General features: G+C 31.3%; 2 protein-coding genes across 2 annotated transcripts; one reads left to right on the plus strand and one right to left on the minus strand.

Moving 5' to 3' along the window:
* Window positions 1–2226: 2226 nt before the first annotated feature.
* Window positions 2227–7141, plus strand: LOC108472067 ((+)-delta-cadinene synthase isozyme XC14-like). The gene is made up of 7 exons (XM_017773584.2): window positions 2227–2360; window positions 2575–2842; window positions 4622–5000; window positions 5140–5358; window positions 5482–5620; window positions 6336–6584; window positions 6664–7141. The coding sequence occupies exons 1-7, from the start codon at window positions 2244–2246 to the stop codon at window positions 6967–6969; spliced, it is 1677 nt and encodes a 558-aa protein (XP_017629073.1). The 5' UTR covers window positions 2227–2243; the 3' UTR covers window positions 6970–7141.
* Window positions 7142–11113: 3972 nt separating this feature from the next.
* LOC108474284 (disease resistance protein RPV1) lies at window positions 11114–18371 on the minus strand. The gene is made up of 5 exons (XM_053021423.1): window positions 16909–18371; window positions 14874–15957; window positions 13590–13901; window positions 12410–13444; window positions 11114–12305 (listed from the first exon to the last, which is right to left on the minus strand). The coding sequence occupies exons 1-5, from the start codon at window positions 17394–17396 to the stop codon at window positions 11535–11537; spliced, it is 3690 nt and encodes a 1229-aa protein (XP_052877383.1). The 5' UTR covers window positions 17397–18371; the 3' UTR covers window positions 11114–11534.

An 18371-nucleotide genomic window follows, 5' to 3' on the forward strand; every position in this document is an offset into this window, starting at 1 on the left:
TTGAGAGGCAAAGGTATTTCAATTACAGGTACATATATTAGAATTATTAGATATGCATGGCATAATCATACTCATAATAGATTATCAATCTATTAGATCTACAGTTTTGGGGTTTGGTTAGTCCTTACCGACCCTACGGTAGGCCCACAGTTGATTGGGATGACCTGTGCGACCGTCAGGAAATTTTAGAAATTTGGGTCTACATGTCCATGTGGGCCCACATGCCTAGATTGGCCTTGCCCGTGTGGCCCACAAGCCCGTGTGTCATGCCCGTGTGGGCCCACACACCCTACTCGGCCTAGCCCATGTGGCCCACATGGCCACACTCAAGCCACCACACGATTGTGTCTTACACACGGCCATGCCTACGTCTATCACACGGCCATGTTCTCGCACACGGCCTACCACGGGTGACTACACGCCCGTGTGGCGTTGATAGAATAACTGTTTGGCTTTTGCTGAAACCTTATTTTCTGCGATTCAGGTACACACCTGGTATCGATTTGATGCTAAAACTATCCCGAGCATTCCAAAACCTAAAATCAAAGTACCAAACACCTTTAATCAACGAATTGCATCACAAAAAGGCTAAATAGAATAATGTGCACACACTCTTGCTGTTTACTAAAACAACCGCAAGCAGAATTCAATTCGTTGAAATGAAATCTAGAGCAACACTGCCTTCTCGAACGCAACCTTACAAAAATTAAAACCCCTAATAAAAACTTACATGCCAACAAACAAGAAATCTAACAAAGACCACTTACCAAAACTTACCAACCCCAATAACATCAAAAGCCAAAATATCGCGACTGAAAAATTATATTGACCGAAAATAGAGAGTAAAAGAGAGGAATCGTCAAAAGACAAAAAACGCAGAGAAAGCTGAATTTTGGAAAAACAAAAGATAAAAAAAAAATTTGATAACTCCCTAATATCCCAACTCCCCACTATTCTCTCATCCTCAACCACCCACTTTAGAATTCTATCTCAATCCAAACACTTGCTAAAGATAAGGGTTGAACTTAGGACCTCTCAAACACTTCTAGAACACTCAACCACTGAAGCAGATACACCTTTATGACAAGTACTTACAAAAACATAAATAAAAAGACCAGGGTGTTACAATTAGACCCAATATAGAAGAGGCCCAAAAGTCCCTTATATAATAAAAGAGAGACGGCAAAGCCTAGTATATTTAACTAGGGTTGTTGCCCCCTACATCTTAGTTGAACTAGGATTTTCTTTTTCTAGTAAAAATAAATTTTTACAACTCAGCAAGGGTTTTACCTTCTTTTATTATAAATAGATAGCACCGATAGAGCATAAAACAAAACTTTGAGAGATTATTACTCTGCCGAAAAATGGAGAGTTTTATTCTCTATTACTAAATATATATTTTTCTGAAATATCAATTCTACTTGTTTCTATTTGAGAAAAGAAAACTTTTTTAGTTCTGTGTTTTGATTCGATTGGTTCTAGCCCACACTTTAAGTAGTTCATGGTATGAGAATAGCGAAGAAGATTGTTTGGTTGAAAGCCGAAAAATGTCTAGGATTCGCTTTTCCAAAAAGGAGGATAACACGCTTCAACTTGCTTGAACCCAAATCTTCCTACACTAGCAACTATGTCAATTTCAATGTGAACTTAAAACTTGAATACAAATTATTTATCACTTCACTTGTGATTCAATTACATATAAAAAAAATTTTGTTTATAGTTTAGTTATATTTTTAATTGATTGAATTAATTTGGTATAATGAAATATTTAGGCTTCCAACACTAAAAAAGAAAATTTTTTTTTAGCCCTCTATTTAATTGTCCGTCTCTCTTTAACCCTCAAACTTGTTTTTTTTTTTGTCAAATCACCTTAAAATAGATAATAATAAAATTTATCAAACGTTTAATTTGCTGATGTGGACATACACGTGGATGTCAAATCAACAATTAATTAATTTTAATATTTTTGAATTTTTAAAAAAATTATAATATATATTTGTTATTTTTACAAAAAATTTTAAATAATCTCAATAACTTTCTTTTTTTTTTTTGGAATTTTTAGAAAATAATTAATAAGGCATTATGCGAATTGATTTTTACCGAACCCTAGTGTTCAACTTCCTGATGTATAGGTAAAATAGGATTTTCACATGCTGAGAAAGTAGTATAAATACTTCAACATAGGAGCTCTTTGTCTCACACCAATTCATCTCATTTCGTAGGGTTTCCAACTAGCTAACGAAATGTCTTCATCAAAGCTTCCTTCTTCAACTCATGGATCCATGTCCAACCAGAAGCGTCCCTCTGCCAACTTTCATCCTAACATTTGGGGGGATATTTTCCTTTCATCTCCATCAACGGTAAAGAGTTTAGATACATATGTGTGTCTGCGCATGAGTAAATATCTTTATTGTATTTGTATTTTTCGTGTCTAATCAGTCGTTAATCATGTCATGTCTAATATATTGTTTAACCTAAATCACATATATACAAGTGCTTGTATTGATTTCGTATTGTGTAACATGTGATATAGTTTAATTCATGAAAATCTTGTCCTACATTACAATTTTTCAGAACGTTGATGCTACAACTAAACTACAACATGAAGAACTGAAAGAAGAAGTAAGGAGGATGATTAAGGTAGTGATGGATGATGAGTTATTCTACAGACTGCGTTTAATTGATACAATCAAACGATTGGGTGTGAGTTACCATTTTGAAAGAGAGATAGAGGAAGTATTGCTCAATCTGTATGAGCATGACTATGAAGATGGCCAAACTCTCGAGACTACTTCTCTTCAATTTCGATTGCTTAGGGAGAATGGATTTGGTGTTCCTTGTGGTGAGTCCATTTTCCTTCCTACTTTTTTATTGTTTTAATTCAACAAAAGCGTCCAGCTCCTTTGCCAGTAACTTTAATTGATGATCCAACCCAATAATAATTGTTAGAAATGGAAATGACTACTTTTAGGTTTCTTTTTTTAAATAATTATTTTTTGTCTAATTTGTTAGGGTTTTGTAATTAATTTTGGACTTTCCTCTCGCACAAGGGTACACAAATGATCAGTTCAATTATTAACTAAATTACTCGAAAGATAAAAATCTTTAATCGTTAACTGAACTAATTTTTTTTTAAATACATTAACCGAATCGAAATATTTTGATTAATTTAGTCATTAACCAAAATTTATATATATATATATATATATATATATATTTCTTTTGATTAAAATAAGTATAAAACATATAAAATGTTTATTTTCTTTATTTTAATAGTTCAAAAAATATATTATATATAATATATATTATTTATTTTGATTAATCTAAAAAATAATATTTAAAAAATACGTTTCTAATATAAAAATATATTATTTATTTCGGTTAATTATTAGATTTTGAACCGAATTAACTTATAACAAAAATTTTAAAAAATCATTAAACGACCTCCGACAAAACTAAATTTGGTCACTGACCAATTAACCGAATTAGATCAGTTCGGTCGATTAATCCAGTTTTGACCGAACTATGAACACCTCTATCCTGCACACACTTACCATGCTCTTTTTCTTTTTTCTTTTTTTTTTTAATTTTATAAAAATGATTAAATTCAGTTTTAGTCCCTGTAATATGTTCAAATTTGAGATTTAATCTATATACTTTAATTTTTAACATAATTTTGTCCTTATATTTTTAATGTTATAATTACTCTAAATATTTAATATCGTTAAATTTTCAGTTAAAACATTTCATAGTTATATATTATTTTAACATAATATAGGATTTTTAACATATGGCTTCCCATTTCTTTTAGGTTTGTGTAGTTTTTCTTGACATTATAAGACAACGGTCACAATTCAATTTTGGCCTCTAGGTTATTTTGAAACTTGAGATTTAATTTATATGCTTTAATTTTTACTTAATTTAGTCCATCTACATTTATAACTTTATTAGTTAGTCTAAATAGTTAAAATTGTTAATCATTTCAATCAAAATGCTAACATCAATTTTTCTTAAGAAAATATTTCAACAAACAAAATTATTTTATCATGACGATTTTGAATAAGTGCTTTTAAGAAGAAAAAATCCTAATTATGTAATTTTAATGTTATTTTTAATGTTATGTGATTATCAAGTGAATTTTATTTAAAATTCAAAATGTCACACTAGAGAATCTAATAGAAAAATTTTAACAATGGTAACCATTGCACTTGAATTTTAAATTCCAAAACTAGAGAACAATGCTCCTAAAACTAAAAATAGAAGATTAAATTTCAAATGTACAAAGTATATAGAAATCTAGTATATATTTTATCTTCAAATTTTACTCTTTAATTTAATACAAATAAATAATTAACTGGTGGAATCCATATACTAGTTTTGGTTAAAAACCTTATAAAAGTCGCTGCCTGTAACTTATTTTCCTATAATAATAAATTATGATGATGATGACGACGACCACGATGATGATGAAAATCTTTTTAATCTTGTGAATCTTAATTTCTTTTCTTCGTGTTATATTTCTCTTTTTCCTACAAAGCTTTGTTGTTGAGAGTTCAAATTTTAGATTTAATTTCTGTATATTACAATGATTAATATAATAATATCTTTTTGAGTTGAGTAGAATGGTTCAACAAGTTCAAAGATGATGAAGGAAACTTTAACATGTCCTTAACAAGTGATGTGAAAGGCTTACTAGAATTATATGAAGCTTCACATTTACGTGTGCATGGGGAAGATATACTTGAAGAAGCTCTTGGTTTCACCACCACTCATCTAGGTTTAGCCAAAGCTGCTGGCACTATCGAATATCCCCTTTCAGCCTTAGTCTCCCGTGCTCTATACCAACCCATCCACAAGGGCTTGCCAAGGTTGGAGGCTAGGCGATTCATTTCCATTTACCGAGACGATGCTTCACATAACAAAACACTGTTGAAGTTTGCAGAGTTGGATTTCAACTTGTTACAAATTTCACACAAGGAAGAGCTAAGCAAGATCTCAAGGCAATATATTACTCCTTCAACATTCAATATTAATTGTTTATCCTAATTTAAAAAGACTAATTGATACCTAATGATACTATACATAGTTAGGCTAATTTGAGTTTTGTTCATAGTTAGGCTAATTTGAGTTTTGTTTCAGGTGGGGGAAAAGTTTAGACTTACCTATAAAATTACCTTTTGTTCGAGATAGATTGGTAGAAGCTTACTTCTGTGCATTGGGAGTGTATTTTGAGCCACAATACTCTTTTGCTAGGGAGATATTAGCAAAAACAATGGTCATGACATCAATAATGGATGACATATATGACGCATATGGTACACTTGAAGAACTTCAACTCCTCACGAATGCAATTCAGAGGTTAGCAACTTCAACGATTCAATTTTAAATGTAAAATTTTATTCAATTAGTTCATATAATAATGTATAAAAAAACATTATTCAATATGTTTGATTTTGAACTTTTCTCTAATTGATTTTGCAGGTGGAATGTTAATTATATAGATCAACTCCCAGAATACATGAAATCGTTTTACATGCCATTGTTAGATCTTTTTGGAGAAAAAGAGCAAATAATGGTTAAACAAGGAAAATCGTATCGTGTCAAATATGCGAAAGATACAGTACGTTCGTACTTGATCTCATTTTTTAATACATGAACAGTAAAAATTAATAACCTTTTTTTTCATATGTTATATGAGGAAAATGACAAATATAAGTAGGATTGGCAATGAGGCGAGGCTTTGTGAAACTATTCACCTCAACCCCATCTAATTTTTGTATCTCCTTCCTTGACACCACCCCAAACATGATTTTATTTGAAATTTCATATCCAACAACAAAAAAAAGTTTCTCAACTTTACCCAACTCACCCCAAAATATTAAATAATTTTTTGTTGTATTACTTTTTACAATATCAAATAAAATGCATATTATAAAATCATATAAAATTTAAAATATCTAACTAAAAATAAAAATTTTAAATTCTTATAAAATCTTATAGAAGTTTCAAAATTTTATAATTAAAACATATAAAATTAGTTATGAAATTAAAAAGGTATTTTAGTAATTTTTAAAATAGGCGGACCATGCAAGTTTAATCAAAACCTTATCTCTGCCCAAACTCTAATTTTCATAAAAGAAAATATATTTTATAGGGTTGGATCGAAACATATGGATTCGGGTTATTTTATTATCCTATATATGGATATATGTTTAACATAAAATGGAATATATATGAAGGATTATAATTATAAGTTGGTACTTATATACTCTAAACTTGAAAATTTATTATGACCTAAAGGTAATGACTTTTTTTTTTCTTCTTCTTTTTTATAGTTTAAACAATTGTGTGAATGTTATTTTGTGGAGGCCAAATGGTACAATGAAAACTTTGTACCAACAATGGAGGAGTATATGAGGAACGCGGTTTTATCTGTTGGTTATATGATGTTAGCCGTCACATCTTTTATTGGAATGGGAGATTTTGTGACACTTGAGATTTTTAATTGGGCATCTAAGAACCCTAAAATCACTAATGCTTCTTCTGTTGTTGGTCGTCTCATGAATGATGTTACTTCACACAAGGTACCTTTTTTTTTCCGAATTTTGCAAGAGTATTTTTAATAAGTTATATTTGGTGAATAAAACTAATATAAATATATAGTTTGAGCAAGAGAAAGGGCACTGTGCATCAGCTGTTGAATGCTACATGAGAGAACATGCAGTTTCAGAAGAAGAAGCATGTACTGAATTGAAGAAGCAAGTGGAGAATGCTTGGAAAGATATTAACCAGGAAATGATATTTAGTGAGATATCCAAAGTTGTTCCAAGGCCGGTTCTTACACGAGTTCTCAATGTTACAAGATCCATCAATTTCATTTACAAGATTGGAGATGAGTACACACATGTTGGGAAAAATACAAAAGATGGGATAACTGTTTTGCTCATTGATCCAATCTCAGTCTCCTAATGAGGAATTAAGACTCTATATCATCTAGTGATCCATTTCCTGTTTGTGTTGCTTTTATATGTTATATGTGTTTAAGATGTTATTTAAATCCTAACATCTTAATAATCCATAGTGTATGCTTATGTTGCTCTTTTGTACTATGTTTTATGTTATATTTCAATAAATTTTTAAATCTCATGATTTCTTGAGCCGTAAGGGTTGGTGAATGAATCAAGGCATTGTTATTTAAATGGGTTTTAAGGTTGTTGTTCTGGTGCAGTTCTGATTTGGTCTCAAATGATTTTTGTTTCTGAGATTTTAGTGCAAGGGATCATGTGTGGTAGTTGTGTTGCAAAGAGATAATACTTACAGTATATCAACATGGGACGATGGTGAATGAACCTTGGCTTTAAAGTTTTTTAGGTGTTAAAGATGGTAAGTATGTGATTGCTTAAGAGACTAAAGGTATGGGTTTTAAAGAAAATGGGTGGATGGAAGGAATTGTGGGTAATCAGCAGTGCATTTTACTGGAGGAGGGGAAGTGCAATTGGTAAGGGATTTCTAAGTTTTTAGAATGGTTTGCATGTAAGTTTTGGATTTCTAAGTTTATGGACTTTTTTCACTACATTATTTATGATCTCGTCCAATTAAAAGAAACACATCATCTTTAATTCGAAAGTTTAGTCCAAATGTACATATGATGTGATCGATAAAAGAGTCCATAAAATAATTTCTACTCCGTGTCACATAGTTTTTAGCTCTTGGTCTGCGTTATTTTTTAAATATAGTTTTTAGCTCTTGGTCTGCGTTATTTTTTAAATGGATTAATTGCAATTTGTTCCTTCAAAGTATGTAGGTTATGTGATTTAATTCCTTAATTCATTTAATTTGATCACTACTGCTATTTATCTAAATGAATTATATTTTGAATTATAACATTTATCAATTATCAATTATTCTTTTATTATTTTCATGATTAATATAATTTGAGCATGATTATATTGATTATTTAAGTTGGCAAATTGGAGGATGATGTAATGGGAATTTTCTCCAGCAGCTCGTTTCATTCAATTACTTACATGGGATGATTATGTACTTCACTTTTATTATCCATATCATTAACATTAATTGTTTTAAAATGAATATCAATCTTCAAAATATATTGAAAAAAACTCACAACAAAAATATCATTCTTTTAAGCAATTTAATTAATGATTATGATTTAAACTAAAATATATTAATTCTTTAATTAGAAAATAATCACTGAACTATGTACTTTGTTTTATTTTGATCACCCAATTATCAATTTTTTATTTAATCACTCAACTATTTGAAATTAAATATTTTAGTCACTCTTCGTTAATTACTCAAAATAAGTCTAATATGAGCTTTGTTTTATTGGCCTAATAATAAATTTAGCATTCTAAAATGTACATATTCTATCAATTTGATCCTAAATTTAAAAACATCAACAAATTAGGCCTTTAGTTTTTACAATATTTGTCATTTGATTCCTAAATATAAATAATCTTTAAATTTTTTATATTTAATTTTTAAATTTAAAAATTATATTTACTTTTTCTAATTAACCAAACATGTGAAAATCTAAAATTAATAGTATATTTTTATTTAGTCCCCTTTTTTTTTTTCTTTTACCTTGTTTGTCTCAAATACCTAATAAAATTTCAGAAAAAGCTCAAAATTAACATCAAAATTAATCAGGAAAAATGGTTAGGTTGACAACACCAACTTCAATGGCTTTACTTTTTGCTACAGAGATAATGCCGGTTTCAGTCTAAATCTTTTAGAGTTGTGTTTTTATCATTTCTAACCCTAACATTGAAGAGATATTGCAAATTAATTCCATATTATTTGATATTTCCAAGGCAATTTGCGTTTCTTTCTTCAATTTCAAACCCATCTTTTTATCTTCCACTTTGGGTCTCATATTTAGTTGGTGCTAAACATATATATCAACTTTGGGAAATTTTGTGAAATATGTCTTCGATATGGGCAGCAAAAAGCTATTATAGAAGACACATGCCAATAGGCAAAGAGAGCCAAACTCCATGGAATCTTATGGGGCCTTCCAATGCATTCAAATCATTCCCAAGTTTGTTCCAACGTGCTTGAACTTTGATAATTTACCTTCGATTTTGGTATAAAAATCTCCTCAATCAATAAGCTAGTAATCGAACCTGCTGATCGACCCTAATCAAGCTTCGTAGAAGAAATAAAAGGAAAAAATAAAATAAAACTACAGTTTGCATATGTTGGAATATGTTAATACGCCCATTTTATCTGTTTATTGTGCTTAATTTCCATAAATTTTATTGTGATTAATTTCCATAAATTCTCGAATGAGATGTCACTAATTTTAGACTTATTATTTGATTTTTGATTAGGTACAAAAGTAAAATCAAAAAGTAAAAAAGAGTCGAAGATGTGGACTAGACCAAAGAACAAAGTTGATGGACAATGATTTTTTGAAAATTTTTATTTTGGAGATTTTATTTGTAAAAATAATACTTTTAATTTTTTATTAGGATAATATTTTATGTTTTGATATTTTAAGATAACTCTTTATAAATACTAGATTAGATAAAAGAGTTTTAAGTAAAATTAGATTTTAGATTATTAATATATATGTTTATATATTGCGTCGGTTTAAGAGATAAACACCATTATCTTGTAAAGTTGTATTGACATCAAGTAAAAAAAAACTCGTTGATTCGATGTTGATAGACGTCCTGTTGAAAGTACCGAATCAATCGTCTACCGTATTCGGTCTACTGAGAAACACATTGACGTATCTAAATAAGAATTAAGAGGACATTGCTTGTTTAAGCTCTCTTAATAGCATAAATACCATCTAAAGCTAGTAACCAGTTAGCAGAGGCTAATCTAGGGGGCTGGCATGGGCCCCGGCCCCCCTTAAAATGGAAAATTGTTATTTAGGCTTTGTATGTTTTTTAAAATTTTAAATTAGTAAAGGTATAATTGCACTTTAGCCTCTTAAAAATATAAAAATTTGATTTAATCCTTTAAAAATTATAAAGATATATACTATAAAAAGTTTAAAATTTCATTTGGTCCCCCTAAAAAATTGTTCCATCTTCTTCCCTGCTAGTTGGTATATATTAAAACTCTTGAATTAATACACCATTTATATAATGTATATCAGATGAATTGGAAAATAGAAGGAAATTGGTGACATATATTACCATTTTTGTTTTGTTGTAATATTTTGGCAGATAAACAAATTGTAGTACAAAGTATGGCCTCTGCTTCTTGTAGTGGATGCTATGCTCTGCCGAAGAAGAGAGCCAAGAACTAACCAAAATTAAGAGAAAAATAGGATAAATTTCTTTTATGAAAAAAAAAAAAACATAAAACTCTCTACATATATGATAGTTAAGTGATTAAATTTGGAAAATAAAGAAAGCAGAGCAAGAAGTAGAACCATTTTGATGGGTAGCATGCTAGCTTCATAGGTGTCTCGACATCAATGTCCAATGGGTACCTTTAAAGAATTTTTAGACAGAAGCCCTTAAATTGAAGTCTATGAAATGATAGATATGAAGCAAATAGAAAATAGAAGAAAATAAATGAGTGGTATGAAGTACCTGTCATGTCATTCCTTGTTGGTATAAACTTCAATTTCAAATGTGTAAACACTGGAGGATTCAGCTCATGCTGACAAAAAGAAGTTGGTATAAGCATTGTCTATTGCACTTGTGAAATCATTATGATTTAAAAGTATAAAACAATTAGATAAGTTAGCACCTCTGAGCAGTATCCAATTGTACAAACATTTACTGTAACTAAACCGAACTTCATATTTTGTGCATGGACAGTGGACAACCACAAAGCCATTGTCTATGCTTTTGCAGGGCAAGCTTTAACAAAGGGCCAAACATCATCTGCAATGATAACAAATACACATACCCATTAGTGCCTTAGATTTGCACACTCCAAATATTCTGAAGCAAGATCAAAGTTGGCTGAAATTCCAAACAGCTAAACGGATGCCCTGCAGCAGAAATTATTGTGAATTTTAAACAACTCAGGATTATGCCCTCCAGGATTATGCTTCAGTAACAAAATTTGACTCAAATTCTGAAAAGAATCTATAAAAATTTATTGTTTTTGGTTTCTCTCGAACTTATCAGAATCATTCAACTTTTTATTTGCAATGCGAAACACTTGAGATATTAGAAGCATGTCCACAAACGCTTTACTCTTACAATCCAACTTCACATTTTCCTTGAAAATTTGATAACATATCACGTGAAGCCATGCAGATTTTCAAATAGAAAGAAATCATAGATACTAGACCCACAAGTATCCCATAGCTTTTCGTGCTGATAGGAACTAATCATCTTTCTTAACCTTTATTCCTCTAAAATTTCTCTTTTCCAACAAGGCACTATTAGGAATGTTAAAATCAGGTGGTGGTGGAATATTTTGACTATAGAAAACATGGTAAAGAATCTATTTCTACCATCAAACAAAAACATGGGAAAAAGAGAAACTTATAAAATTAACTAAATAGGAGAAAGAATGTTGAAAAGGCTAGTCAAGTATTATTGCTTCTTTTCTGATCGGCCCATTATAAAATTGAAAATTTTTTGCATCCGTTTCGGCTGCGGCCCTTCTTCCTCTGTTTCCTCGTGGGTATTGAGTTTTCGTTTTAGACGGGAAGTGCTACCTGCGGATCCATCGTTGTCAGTAGAGTGATGATGGATATGTTCCAAGTTTGGAGAAGATTGAGGGGTATGGCAGTGCACCTCTTTTATTTCTTCCAAATCTTTCTCATACATTAGTCTAACACCACACTTCTTCACCTTAAGAGAAGGATAACCAAGTGTGCCTTCGAAAGACATCTCGAAAGACATCTCATCGCATTCATGATCAGAGCAATCCATTGTCCATAAATTATTGGTTTCCCATTCACCACATTCATCCTCGAAGTATAATGGATACAATTTATCACGCGAGAAATAACAAAGAAACAGGTGGTCCTTTGTTATGGGCTCCGAATATTCTCCACCAAAAGCAAAGAAATTCGATGAGATCCATCCAGGATTTCTTCCTTGAAAATCAGATCCGTTATAACTAGATTGTCCAGAATTTCTACAACGTATATAAGCTCTACCACCGACAACCTTTTCCTCAGGACCACCCTCATTGACGAAAATGCAGCAGAAAGCAACTCCAATCCATTGACTGTCATTCTGAATATTGAGAGGCAGAGGTATGTCAATTACAGAGCCGCCTCTCTGGTGGCTGAACCATTCTGGGATTTCATTTCCAGGTATAATAACGTCAAACTCTTTTCTTGAATTCGCAAATGCCTGCAAATTAAAACATCAGTCTTTCTTGAATTTGCAAATGCCTGCAAAATAAAATATCGGTGGTTCTGTAACTAAAACCATGAAAAAAAGGGAGATTAATCAACCTTAATATGTGTTTTCAGCAATGTTATTGCACTAATGTTCTCAGCCAATCTGTAGCAGTTAATGGCCATAAGGTGAGCACAATCAACTATCCACTCACTTGTCATTCTTGCTAGAAGCACAGGCAACGATTCAAGCTCACTGCAATCTGACACCCCAAGCCTTTGAAGATTGGAAAGACGAGTAAGAGACGCAGCTATGCTGGTGAAATTGTTACCACTAAGACCAAGAAATCTCAATGAGGAGAGACCAGAAATATCACTTGGAATATCTCCACCAATATTGAACAGGCCGCAATTTGACAATGTAAGATATTCAAGCCTGGAGAGTCGTGTAAGAGACCCCGGTATGGTGTTGAAATTGTTACCGCTAAGATCAAGATTTGTCAAAGAGGATAGACAAGATATAGCACCAGGAATATCTCCTTCACCAAGACTGCCGTCCCTTAGAGTCAACTTTCTTAATGAACTCAAACCTGATAATGAAGGTAGCATTAGAGCTATGGAATTCATCCTTCCTCTTTGGCTTACCTTGAAAAGAGAAAGGAGATTTATTTTTAACTTAGACGGACCCTTGCATCCACTGAAAGACAAAATTTTAAGATTTTTCAATTGAGAAATGAAGGAGGGTGGTTCTTTTATGGCTGTTTCACTCAAGTCAAGCTCTTCCAAAAATTCTGCTTGCTGCAAATTCTCTGGCAAATATTCAACTTTACAGCAACCAGACAGATGAAGAGTTTTTAGATGTTCCATTTTCCCATCAATATCTGGAAACCTTGCAAGATTTGAGCAACCTGAAAGAATTAAAGTTTCAAGGGATTCCATTCCAATTTTGGTTGGAAGACTCCTAAGACTTCTGCACTCCCTTAAATTCAAGAGTTTAAGTCTCTTAAGCACTCCAAGTGATGGATGAACATCTACTAATCTGGTACAAGCTTCCATAATCAAAACTTCGAGATTTGGGGCTGTTGTAAAGTCTGGTGTCTTGATTAGGTTTTGGGACTCTTTAAGGTTGATTATTTTTAATTTATACAAGGGCTGTCCAAAACAAAAACATATTACTCAGAAAACAGAAAACATAATAAAAACTCATTTTTATTATTTTTATTTTTATCTTATTCAAATTGAACTGGTTTTATTAAAACAAGCTAAAACACAAGGAGTAGATGAATTTAATTCTTACTCTATTCCCTTTCCATAGTTGTTCAATGTGACTATATGGTAAGAGAAGAACGACAAGATTATCCGGTTGAAAGCTTGAAGGCAATGATCTTAAAGGATATCCTGTCCAATCTAAAAGTCGTAGCTCATTAGAAAGATATTTGAGATCATCACAATTTGAGAGACAAAGTACTCTGAGCAATCTCAAAGTTGTCATCTTCGAGAAAGCATTGGCACTCAAATTGAGTATCTTGCTCGATTCCCTAAAAACCATAAGCAAAACAAAAATAAGCATTAAAATATACAAAACATTCAATACCTCAAAGCAATGTTTCTCCAATACTATTTTTTAACGACTTGTATCCTGTTCTTATATCTAACACGTGTCCAAATATAGATATTGATATATGATCCTTCAAGAACTCATTAAATACATAAAAAAAAAAAGCTTTTTAAAGAAATCACACATACCCATTTTGGACATATATATCTATCTAACACTCACATTTGACTTTGAATTACCTAAGCCTTAGAAACTAAAAATAAAATTTTGATTTATATTGGTGCAATGATAATGCATAATTCTATTCATTGTTACTGAACCAAACTAGGACACATCATTAAAAATGAAATCAATTGGTTTTATTTTTAAAAACTTTTGATGACATATTAAAATTTTGTCCACTAAGATACATTACGAGTGCATCAAATACAAGCACTTAATATTAGAAAGGATATATCTCTAATGTGTTTGTTTTGAAAGAGTAATGCATAGCTAGATAAATTTTATAAATATGACATTAAATATTCAGCCTTAAAGGTTTTTTCCATTGATTCTTATTGGATACTTTTACCCCAAAAAAAAAACTAATAACAATATTAATAATATACATCATAAATATGTACATATATTTTCTTACAGTTTATTGTCAATGATCATGCCTTCAATTATTTCGTAACCTAAAAAAAGAAGAATAAATCAAAATAAACGGTGTAAACAGTATGATAAAACTTATAAAAGTTGCATACATATTTAACACTATCATAACCTTTTGGTCGCAATATAGTATATAAAGCATTTTAAATGAAGTAAAATATTTCTAATGAGAGTGATTCAACGAAATTAAATGTTATTTATATAAATCCTTACTAAGAGTTATAATCAGCAAAAGGAATTTATGTCAAAAGCTACTGAATCTCAAATTTTTTTTTTTGGACTCTACTATATAAATAAATTCCTCTAAGTCTTTTTTTTTAATTAAAAATTCTATAAAAAATAGAATGTAAGTTTTGTTGAATGACTTACTGTGTTTTTTGTTAAGACATGATGGACATCTTTTTCCTCCCACAATCTGCAACGTTTCCCAGGTTCATCAACAGATTTTTCCCTAACAATTTTTCTTCCCATTTCTTGTATCAAGCGATGCATCCACAAATGCTTGTGTTCATCAACTTTTATGAGAGATTTCTTAATGAGAACATCTATTCCAATATTTGAGAAAAATTCACAACCATCCAATACTTTCTCCTCTCCATTGAAGAAGCATGCTATATCTAGAAATATATTCTTTTCGCTTTCTTCCAATCCATCAAAGCTAATTCGAAGCCTATCGAGAATTTCTTTGTTAGAATTTCTTTGAAGTCTTTCAATTGCACTTCTCCATTGAGCTACATCTCTACCGCACAAAAATGAACCCAAAACTTCAAGAGCTAAGGGGAGACCACCAGCATAATGTACAATATGTTTAGAAAGTTCAATGAAATCATCTTTCAATGTTGTATCACTACCAAAAGCTTTCAAATTAAAAAGCCTAAGGGCATCATTAGGATTCAATGCTGTAGGCTTATACACATCATCAACTCGGTAAGATTGAAGCAAATGTTCGTCTCTTGTCGTTACAATGATCCTACTTCCTAAACCAAACCAATCAAGTTTTCCAACCAAGCATTTCAAGTGTTGTAGGTTATCAACATCATCAAGAACAACAAGAACCTTTTTGCTAGACAACCTGCGGCTAATTATGGTATTCCCTTCGTGAACATTGAAAAAATTAAAGCATTCATCAAGCAATATCTGGGAAAGAAGTTGTTTTTGTAAAAAAACAAGTCCACATTTATCCGAAACTTCTCGAACATCAGCAAGAAAGGTTTTGCCTTCAAAATGAGGTGACATTTGAGTATAAGCAATCCTTGCAAGAGTTGTCTTACCAATGCCACCCATTTCGCAAATTCCTATAATACGAACATCATCTTCCCCAATGTCTATTTTTGAATACAACTCCTCTAAATGTAAACTAATTCCAACCAGGTCATCAGGAACAACAGGATAGGTCTGACATAATTTCGCTGATATCCTCTTAACAATATCTTCAATAAATTCTGATTCATGCCTATAAAAAAATATCATTTAATTCTTTTAAAAAATTTGTTGCATCATAATATAGTGTGGAGCAAACAAAAAGCAAGAATAAGAAAGCAAGATCTGTTACCACATCAAAATGCACAACTTTCTCTTTCGTTGAAATATTGAACTTTACAATTAAATATGTAGCAACTATATTTTGCTTGGGTAAAGCTAAAATTGAGTTCGAATTTTATATTTTTAAATCTTATTATTTCTTATTATTGTAATTTTATTATTAATTAGAATTATAGCTATTATTTATTAATAAAAGGGAAAGGAAAGAGTTAAAAGAGAGAGAGAGAGAGAACTAAAACAAGACACACCCAGCGACAGGGTGAGCCAATAGAAAGACAGAAATAAAACAAAGAAATTATTGCATGCCTAAAATAGTTACATTTCGTTGTTAGGTATGTTATTAGAAAACGAGGGAATATTCTAGAGCCATAATAATTTATGAGTTACGGTCGAAATATTTAGTAATTATTTATCGTAGAAGAATACTCTTTTCCATTAATAATCAAAGTGATTGTTTTAAAAGTTTTAATCATGAATTTTTATGGGGTTGTAGCTCGAATTTTTGTTTTAAAATAAATTCATTTTATTCATAATAAAATTATTTTATAACAAGAATTATTTTTAAATATTAAATATAAATTTATTATTTTAAAATTAAGAATAGCACATGATTACATGATACCTTTTATCACATGTAACTGTACAATCAATTTTAAAATTTTATTAAAGGTTCCACCAAAAAAATAAAAAATTATATATTCTTAAGTGGGCAATCACACCTAACTAAAACAATTGAGTGGTGACCAAAAAAATAGTCTAGCGGACCTGAATACTGTTTCGACAAAACACATATATAGGAATATCCAAAAAAATAACAATCTTGTTAGACACTAAAACTAGAAAATAGAGAAGAAAGAATGACCTGTTATTTAAATGCCATCCCTTGATGTTAGCCACTTCCCTCAAAGCATTTCCCCACCTTTGGATCTTTTCTCTATCTTCCTTATATCTCTCTTCATGTTTTGCAAACGCTTCTTCAACTTTTCCCTTCTGTTTTCTTAAATCGGATGGATCTACATCGTAGAATATTGGAAATACTTTATGTTCCTTATCCTTTTTTTGTTTAACTATCTCAGCAAGCTCCTCCAAGCACCAACTTGAAAAGGCATAGGTTTTTGAAAAAACGATGATCGAGCACCATGATTGTTGAATTGCTTTAAAGAGTTCAGGTGCGATCTCTTCACCCGCCTCCAACTTTGGATCATCTCTAAAGGTGACAATCCCACGCCTCGTTAGAGCTTCGTAGAGATGATCTGTGAAGTTTTTGCGAGTATCTTCACCTCTAAAACTCAAGAAAACATCATATTCCTTTTTAGAAATGGACGATGGAGTTGAAGGTAACGACAACATGAAGATATATGAGAAGAAAAAGATATCTCAATCTAGTGCTCAAAATCAGAAAATAGTTCGCTCAATACCACAGAAAGAAACTGGGAACAAGGGGTTGATGAGGATAAGAAAGAGAAAAGCAGATCTACAAATAGATGAGGGATGATGTTCTTTCCAAGAAGGTGAGGGTTGATTTTACGCCGGGTATATATAATAGTGCTGTTGTTAAATTATTTTTATGCAATTATTGAATGAAGGAATCATAATTTCGAGGCTAGTTTAATTAATCGTAAGTAAGAAATAAAAATGTTGGAGGGTTTGTATTTTACGTACTTAACAAAAAGAGTGGGGTTGTTAGGGAAAAATAATAATTAAAAACATGTGATGCAAACGTATTGGCTGATTTTATATCCGATATATATAATAGTGCTGTTGTTAAATTATTTGTATGCAATTATTAAATGAAGTTTAATTAAAAATGTTGGCTCCAAACAGAGAAGCTAATATAATATAAGGGGCTAAGCATGAAATTAACCCATTAATTTCCCAATTCATTCTCGAAAAAGCTGAAGAGGCTACAGAGAGCGGAGCAACACCGGTGGAGTTTGTAAAGCCAAAGACTATCTATCCTTCCTTTTGCTAATTAACAGCCCACTATTCGATGATGGCGCTCTTCTCAGGCGGCTATCTCTTTGTTCTTTCTAATTATCGGCAAACGACTGGCTTCAAAAACCCCCATCCCCGTCTTCATTCAAAACATCTTCGCAGCTTAAACTTGGATTTTGCTTTGCACCAGAAAGCCAGAATTAGTAATACTATTGTGAGTGGCAACACCAAAAACTGCACTGCCACCTTCAATCTGATTTGGCTTATGATACCGTCTCTAAATATCAAGTTTTGGATACAAGTAAAGTTGTCTATCACATCCTCTCTCTATCAATCTGTTTTAAAAAATAATCATCTTCGTTTTTCTAAACGATGTGGGGTTAAATTAAA

Source organism: Gossypium arboreum, chromosome 11 (assembly GCF_025698485.1).
Source record: "Gossypium arboreum isolate Shixiya-1 chromosome 11, ASM2569848v2, whole genome shotgun sequence".
NCBI lineage: Eukaryota > Viridiplantae > Streptophyta > Magnoliopsida > Malvales > Malvaceae > Gossypium > Gossypium arboreum.

Excerpts from the sequence above, each read along its gene's own strand:
- LOC108474284 (XM_053021423.1), bottom strand. The coding sequence starts at position 17,396 with ATGTTGTCGTTACCTTCAACTCCATCGTCCATTTCTAAAAAGGAATAT. Across the intron at positions 15,958-16,908 it reads GGATGGCATTTAAATAACAG|GCATGAATCAGAATTTATTG; the intron begins GTCATTCTTTCT and ends ATTTTTTTATAG. Across the intron at positions 12,306-12,409 it reads TGCTGAAAACACATATTAAG|GCATTTGCGAATTCAAGAAA; the intron begins GTTGATTAATCT and ends TTTAATTTGCAG.
- LOC108472067 (XM_017773584.2), top strand. The coding sequence starts at position 2,244 with ATGTCTTCATCAAAGCTTCCTTCTTCAACTCATGGATCCATGTCCAAC. Across the intron at positions 2,843-4,621 it reads TGGATTTGGTGTTCCTTGTG|AATGGTTCAACAAGTTCAAA; the intron begins GTGAGTCCATTT and ends TGAGTTGAGTAG. Across the intron at positions 5,359-5,481 it reads CTCACGAATGCAATTCAGAG|GTGGAATGTTAATTATATAG; the intron begins GTTAGCAACTTC and ends TTGATTTTGCAG.